The 8,783-nt window shown below is 36.7% G+C and overlaps 1 protein-coding gene across 1 annotated transcript; it reads left to right on the top strand.

Moving 5' to 3' along the window:
- Window positions 1-2,330: 2,330 nt before the first annotated feature.
- Window positions 2,331-3,269, top strand: ZFP42 (ZFP42 zinc finger protein). Its single transcript, XM_035003836.1, has one exon. The coding sequence runs from the start codon at window positions 2,331-2,333 to the stop codon at window positions 3,267-3,269; it is 939 nt and encodes a 312-aa protein (XP_034859727.1).
- Window positions 3,270-8,783: the final 5,514 nt, after the last annotated feature.

Here is an 8,783-nt window from a genome sequence, read left to right as displayed (position 1 = left end):
CCATGCTTTTCAATTGCTAAGGAAAGAGCATTTTAAGTTTTTTCTTAAATGTTTGTATATATATAATATAAAAATATAATATTTTATATATTTTTATATTATATAATTTTATTATATATTTATATATTATATATATTTTTATATTATATATAATTTATATTATATATATAATTTATATATATTATATATATAATATTTAAGAAGAAATTCAAAACTCTTCCCTTAGCAATTTATATATATAAAATAGTTGTGTATTGTATATAAATATATAATTTATTTTATTTATAATTTATGTATTTTAAAACTACAATTTACATAAAACATTTATTTATATATTATATATTTATATATATAAATGTTTAAGAAGGCATTTCAAACCCTCCCCATAGCAATTGAAAAACATGTTTTGTTTTGATGCTGTGTATGTTTTTGCCAAAAGTAAACAGCATGATTCTTTTGAGGTGGTATTTTTAAATGTAGCTATTTAAAAATATTTTCAAGCTGTTATTTTTCTCTCCACTACTTTCACATTTACTTCTTTTTATTATTTTTTTTAAAGATGTATTTATTTGACAGAAACACAGCGAGAGAGGGAACACAAACAGGGGGAGTGGGAGAGGGAGAAGCAGGCTTCCCGCCGAGCAGGGAGCCCAATGCGGGGCTCGATCCCAGGACCCTGGGATCGTGACCTGAGCCGAAGGCAGACACTTAACGACTGAGCCACCCAGGAGCCCCCACATTTACTCCTTTTTAAAAAGGATTTATTTCTGTTCCTTGAACAGGACATCAGGACAATAAAATTAAGAGATCTTCTATAAGGCATGCAATCCTAACATTAAGCAAAAGGCTCCTAGATTATAACATATTCATGGTGTAACTTTTACAATGTTGCTTTTAGATTTTTAAGAAAAAGAAAAGTATTCAAGGCCAAACTCCCCTGTGCATGGAAATGCATGGATTTCATGTGTTTTTTTTCCTCTGAATCTCCATTTTCTGTAGAAGTAGAAACTACACATGGGTCAGATCCAGCATCTGCTTAATTTATTGGAACACAGCTCCCCCTCTATGAATCAGCCATGGCTTCTTCCTTGCAACAGAAGCAGAGTTGAACAGTTATGGCACAGACCATGGGGCCCACAAAGCGTAAATCTGGCTCTTTATTAAATTAAAAAAAAAAAAAAAATGCTGCCCTTGGTCTAGAATAGTATCTGGCATATCCCAGGACCCAACATATACTTAAGAATGAATACAAAGGTAAAATAACACTAGTTCATGTAAGCATTCAGCATTAGCTCTGTGCCATGATCTGTGCTAAGTACTTTATATGCATTATTTCATTTGAATTTCACAACAGTGTTCACCATAGGCAACCCTCACTTCAAGTTTTTAGTCACCTGCTGCCTCCGCAGTCAAGGCCTTCCTGAGCTCCCAATTTAAAATCGTGAATTCCTTTCTACCAGCCCCTTTGTTTATTCTGTACACTTTACCTTTTTTGTTTTGTTTTCAATTTTTAAGACTATCTTTAATTTAGGTTTCATAGATGGGGAAATTTCTTACATGAACAGTTAGTCAAATAACAATGAGTTAGGGCTGAGTAAGGGAAACTAAAGAGAAAGTTTGATTATAAGTATGATTTCAAAATGGGGAAAATTAGAATTAATGCTTGCGTTGTTGCTTTCTGCTTTGAAGTGTAAGGTCCATCCTCCATCCTTACAAAACTATAGGAAAGAATTTGCGGCATCTTACATTGGGCTTCTTTTTTTTTTTTTCTTTTTCTTTAACTTTGTTAGTTAACATAGTGTAATACTGGTTTCTGGAGTAGAAGTCATACAACACCCAGTGTAGCAGTTTACCTTTTAACGTGTGGCGTGTAATACTTTGTGTGTTCAGGAGAATGTATACTCCAGGAGGCATAGATTTTTTTCTGTGTCCACTTACTGATGGAACTCAACCCATGAGTAGCCTAGAGTAGGGCTAGCATATAGTGAGTGCCCAATAACGTGAGGTGGTCAGTTGGAGAGGTCAGATAATTTGTGGGGATACCCATGTAAGATAGAGTTATGACCTACATCCTATGTCACAGTTCATTCTCTTCCTTGGGTTTGTCAGAGAAGAAGGCAATGCAACCATTTTGTTACTGAAAAGTGAATTTGAGGCCATTTTTTTTAGGTCATTTTCTGACAGTGGTTCTAAAGTTGGACTATATTTTATCTAAAGGTTACTATCTCAAAGGAGGTGTTTGCTGAAGACAGCTTACTCAGATCACTGTCACTTGGAAGTGGTTGATAAATCCTGGTGCAAATATTCAAGGAAGAAGCAGGCAGGACACTATGGCCCAGCAACTAAAGAAGAGGGCAAAAACTTGTGGCCAGAAAGGCCTGGGTAGAAGAGCCTTCGGGAGGGATAAGCCAAGGCCATCTAAGCCACGGCCAGTCCAGAAGGAACTTCCCAACACAACATGGGCCTTGGAAGATGAAGGTGTGTTCTTTGAGACGAGCCATCTGGTTGTTAGAGAAGACTCCTTCTCTGACTGTTACATAGAATGCATAATTAGAGGTGAGTTTTCTGAACCCATTCTGGAAGAAGACTCGTCCCTTGACTACCTGGAAGAAGGATCAGAGCAAGAGCTTTCTCAACAGGTTCTTACAGCAAGCTCACTTCTGGAAAAATCCTTGAAATCCACACAGAAAGGGGCAAAACAAGAACTTCCTCAACAGACTGTTGGAGAGAATTCACAGCTTGAGTGTTCTGAGTATGTAATAGGCAAGAAGCTTCCTTCTGGAGGAATACCCAGCATTGACTTACCAGATCCTAAACAGTCTGCAGAATTTGCTAGAAAGAAGCCAACAAAAGATAAGGAATATGAGGCTCCAGAAAGAATTGTTTGTCCTCACAGTGGATGCCCAAAAAAGTTGAAGAATAGAGCTTCCCTGAGAAAGCATCTCCTTGTCCACGGTCCTCGAGATCACGTATGTGCAGAATGTGGGAAAGCATTCAATGAGAACGCGAAACTAAAAAGACATTTTCTGGTTCATACTGGAGAGAAGCCATTTCAGTGCACTTTTGAAGGGTGCGGAAAACGCTTTTCTCTGGACTACAATTTGCGCACACACGTCCGCATCCATACTGGGGAGAAACGTTTTGTGTGCCCCTTTGAAAGCTGTCAGAAGAGGTTTATTCAGTCAAATAACCTGAAAGTTCACATCTTAACTCATGCAAAGACCAACAAAATGAAAGAGAAGATGGAAAGTAATCCTTTAACAGGATAAGCGTATTAACAAAAGAGTGATTTGGGGACAAATGGACCTTATTATCATCTCCAGAAAAGAGCTTTTTTAAAGCAATTGCAACCCTACATGGTATATTTTTGTTTTAATGTGCTATGATGCTCCAGTAGTTTGACACCATTTTTGAACACTGTATAGAATTAACAGTGTGTTTCCAACAAGAAGGTCAGTAATGACTTGACTTCAAAAGCATAATCCTTAATACATTATGAACTAGATTACTGGATATGGGACTTATTTTCACATGCTATAAATATGAAATTAACTTCATTTTTAAAGTCTGTAGTTTCCATTTGTTTAGCTTTTTGCCTTTTAGGAATAAACTTCGTGCAACGTGTGATAATCCTAGAGAATGAAAATTTTGCAGTAGATTGTCAGTAAGTAAATGAGTAGTTAAACATGTTTAAAAGTTCGATATATTTTAATCCTTTTTTATCATCGTAGAAAACTATTGAAATCACATAGCTTGATTTGAATGGTTATCTGATAGTGTCAATTCATTGGAATCATTTTAGATATTTTAAAAGGAAATAAAAACCCAGAGATATGCTGAATCTGGATTTAAAAAAATCAGAGGTGGGTATTGAAAGGCAGTACCATTTATTTGTCTTTGAAACTAACAAAACATTGCAAAGATTAATATTTCAGTACTGGGGGGGCAGAAGTCCAAAATCAAGGTGTTGGCAGGGTTAGTTCCTTTTAAGCGTCATGAAGGAAGGATCTATACCTGGCTTCACCCCTTGGTTTATAGATGATCATCTTCATGTTTACATGGTTGTTTTCCCTCACGTGCTCATCTCTTTCCTCTGCATGTCCATGTCCCCAGATTCCCTCTTACCAAGATACCAGTCATACTGATTAGAACCATCCTAATAATCTCATTTTAACTTGACCACCTCCATAAAGACCCCATCTCTAAATAAGGCTACATTCTGGGGTATTAGGGCTAGGATTTTGACACAAATGTTGGGGGGTACACAGTTCAACCTGTAATGTGCATTTCCTTAGACCAAATAATTTCATTTCTGGAATTGTATTTTTTTTTTTTTAATTTTATTTATTTATTTGACAGAGAGAGGCACAGCGAGAGAGGGAACACAAGCAGGGGAAGTGAGAGAGGGAGAAGCAGGCTCCCTGCGGAGCAGGGAGCCTGATGCGGGGCTCAATCCCAGGACCCTGGGATCATGACCTGAGCCGAAGGCAGACGCTTAACGACTGAGCCACCCAGGCGCCTCTGGAATTGTATTCTACAAAACATTTGCACGGATGTACAGAGATATTTGTTCAAGGATATTAAGCACATTTTTAATAGTATTAACTTCATATCTTAAATGTCCATTAAAAGGCAACAGGTTGCATAAATCATGATACCTCTGTTCATTCAGTAGAAAGTATGCATATACCCTTAAAGGAACCCTGACTGTAAAGGGAAGGAAATAGGGCCACAGCCAGAGGAAAGCCACAGAGTAGGAGGAGGTTTGTTGTTAATAGATACTAAAATTAATAAAATAGATACTCTGGGACAGAATCTGGGGTATTTACATGCTGTGTAAGAAAATTCAGAGAAAGTGGTTAAATATTCTGGATAAGAGGGAGGAATTGGGGGTGCCTGGGTGGCTCAGTTGGGTAAACGACTGCCTTCAGCTCAGGTCATGATCCCAGGGTCCTGGGATCGAGTCCCGCATCGGGCTCCCTGCTCCGCGGGGAGCCTGCTTCTCCCTCTCCCACTCCCCCTGCTTGTGTTCCCTCTCTCGCTGTGTCTCTCTCTGTCAAATAAATAAATAAAATCTTAAAAAAAAAAAAAAAAAAAAGGGAGGAATTGTTTCGTCCAGAGGTGGCTGATAAAAAAACTATAGCTTCAATATAGGGATTAACTGAATCCCTGATTGAAATAATCTCAATGATGTGCAGAATATATGCAGCTATCAAACTTGGAATGCACCCCCCCACATTAATATTATAAATACTCAGTAGTTAACAAACCATATTTGATGTTAAGATTTAAGACCCCATTGGAAGTAATGATAGTATGTACCATAAATTTAACAGCTTTCAGAAAAAAAAAATAACAAAACAGTATATAAGCATATAAACTTTAACATTAATTTTGATTTGAGAAATGCCAAAATGTACAATCACATGACTTCAAAGCATTTAAAAAATGGAAGGGCTTATATTTTCACCTCATTGAGCAAACTGTTAGTATGGAATATTATAGAAACTTAGTTTTTTATTTATAATATATTTGGTATGACATTTATACCATCATTTCTGTAGGAATGTGTGTCCTGAGTATCTAGGTCAAAATGAACATTGGATATATAATCCATTCATAAATTTGGAATTTCCTCTAAGTTAAACACCTGAGTATAGAATTTAGGATGGGAATTTGGTATTGATCAAGGTGATGGAGCATATGTTTATCTGGTTTTTGCTTTAACATTAATGTGTTTGATTTGGTCCTCTGGATTTCTACCTCAGGAGTTGAATTAGGACATAGAATCTCTATAGGCTAAGCAAAAAGGCAGGATTAAATAGGGAGCAGTTGAAACTAAAGTCAGTGGCGGGGTTTAGGCAGCAAGCTCTTGAGACCTGGGACTCAGGGCATCAAGAGGGATCAAGATCGACTTCCCCTTGGTAGAGGCTGGTCTACTTCTGTAGATTATTCTTTCTGGAGCTGAGGGGCCCAAAGCTCAGTATTTACAACCCTAAAGCTTAATTGTACAAGAAATACCAATTTGAGAAAGTGTGTATCTGGATTCCAAGGCTTAGTTAAATTCTGATTTGGGAATAGGATGCTCCTTGGCTAGCCTTCTAGCTGTTTTGTTTCCCAAAGCACACCCCTAAAACTGCTACGAATGTAAAAGGAAGAAGGCATGTGGATGAAAAATTGAAAAAGGAACAGAAAAGGAAATTAGCTATTGCAGATATGTTGTCTAAAATCTTAATGTTTTGGAAAGGAAGTAATACACTTTTCTACATTTGTATCCTAAGAATGAACACAAGATGTGTGAGTACATATCCAGAGAAAACTGAAAAAGGAAATCAGTCCATCTAGATTTTCACGGCTCCAGGTACCAGCATGTTGCAAACCCCAAATCCTGATAAATGAACAAATATTTTTCTGTTTTCATGTGGTATTTGGATTCATGGCCCATATCATTTTTTTTTCTTTTTTATGGCCAAACATTAATAGTCAGAAGATAACACCAGAGAAATGGCTTTCCACAGAAAAATGAAAATCTTAAAGCCCATCACTTTCTTGGTATCTCCAACACATAGGTCATAGTTAGTTGGCACTTAATAAATTATAGAATGAATAAATGTAAAAATATAGCTTAATATGCTTTTTAAAAAACTAGTTACGAAGTTCTTAAAATTATATATAATTTAAAAACAGCTAATTGTCTTTATATAAAATCTCCTGGTTACTGTGAGATAGGGTGAACAACTTCACTGAAGTGTTCATTTGCTCATTGAAAGAAATATATATTTGTTGCCCATGCATATATCAACTCTTAATTCCAAAAGCAGTTACCACTAAAAATTGTTATATTACTTGATCATTTTTATTAATAGTGATAATTATCTTAAGTCTCACTTTTTTCCCTGTCTTTCTTGAAAAGGGGCAAGAGACTGAGGGTCTGTTCATGTCCTAACATCTTGGATAATGAAGCACTAACCTGCATTGAGAATTATATCTACCAAGACTATGATTAATTAACAGTGTGTTGAGACATTCCTACTTTAAAATGGTTTCTTTTACCTCATTCTCTGATATGGATACAGATCTCCCAGTCATATTTGATTTATTTCACCTTGGCTACAACATAAATTAGCAGACACAGGATTTCTATCATACTCTATCTAAAAAATAATTTTATACAAAAGCAATTTGACAGATTCTTTTCAGTGGAATATGCGTGTGCAGAAATCCGTGTGTGCTTATGTTTTAATTACCTCATGCACTAGCTCTGAATAAATTGCATGATTACATCCTACATTGGACACAGAACAGTGCAAGATATATTAAAAAGCCATTATATTTGCAACTCTGAGCAAGAGACTATAATTAAAAGGCAATTGGATGAAATTAGCTTTGAGAGTGCAAGAGTTTAAGTAGGATTTGGTAAATGAACATTAATGGTTAACATGTGGTTTTTATTATGTCTTTCGCTGCTTCTCTCTGTGACCCCAGGGTTGAGTCTCTTAGATTTCAGTGGACCAGACATGTGAAAACACCTGTACAAAGCTTTGCTTTACCATGTGGCTAAAGTTATGTCCATAAAAGAAGCCAACATAACTGTGACTTTAGTAAATCAAAGCTATTAGGTAAGCTAGAATGATACCCTGGGCATTAATAAACTATTTTTTAATGCTCCTAAGATCTCGGGTATGTGTCATAAAAGCATAGTTCACACTTCCTGCAGCTCAAAATGTTGGTCCCAAAATACACATGCACAAATCAAAGAAGGGATAAAACTTTAAAGAATTCTGATTATCATGACCATTAAATAAAGTCACATACAATATATGTAATAACCACTTCTCCTTTATCTAAGCAACCAAAACATGTGCAAACTACTGAGGCTTCAGCCCGGTACTGATATTTCCATGTGTGGGAGGGGAGGTGGAAATCTCTGTTTATCAGGTATATATGCCTAATGGATCTTCTACTTAGGGCAGATTAAAGATGGTTGCAAATTCTTTCCTATTCCTCCCACTGAGAGTTGGAGTCTGTTTCCCCTCCCTTTGAGTTCCTGCTGGTCTGTGAATGTCTTGATCAGTAAGAGTTAGATGTAAATGGTACTGTGATAGCTATGCCAACATCAGGCCTAGCTTTTAAGAGGCCTGGTAGCTACTGCCCTGCTCTCTTAGTAACTAACTGCTATTATAACTACCCTAATACCACCATCCTAGGCAAAATCCAAGCCACATGCTGAAGCCTATAAGATAAGACCTGGCGAGCGAGAACAAGGCCAAGCAATAGTGAGGGGCCATCTTGTAGGATCAGCCAGCCCGTCACCCCAAGTGACACCAGCTGAACTGTAGGCAAACTACCTGGATAGTCCATTTCCAACTTTCTGACCTACAAAATGATGAACAAAATGAAATGGTTGTTTACGTGGTAACTATAGCTGATAACACTATTATATATAGTTGAAATCTGCTGAGAGTAGAACTTAGTATACATATGGTGAGAACATTATATGTGAGGCGATGGATGTATTAACTAGATGGGAGGAGTCCTTTAACAATGTATACTTATATCAAAAACAGTGTACACTTTAAATACATTTTCTTTGCCAATTATACATCAATAAAGCTGAAAAGATGACTGTTTCAAGTCACTTGAATTTTGGTTTTTGTTCATTATGCAGTAAGAGATACAAGCAGATTTGTTCCTTGACTTTATAGTCTCCACTCTGCATTTGTGTAATGAGTGTTGTGTGTGTTTATATATACATACATATGGGGCACCTGGGTGGCTCAGTT

Source organism: Mirounga leonina, unplaced genomic scaffold (genome assembly GCF_011800145.1).
Source record: "Mirounga leonina isolate KUSES-001 unplaced genomic scaffold, KU_Mleo_1.0 Mir_128, whole genome shotgun sequence".
Lineage (NCBI taxonomy): Eukaryota > Metazoa > Chordata > Mammalia > Carnivora > Phocidae > Mirounga > Mirounga leonina.
The sequence above is the reverse complement of the archived record's forward strand: the minus strand, read 5'-3'. Positions and strand labels throughout refer to the sequence as shown.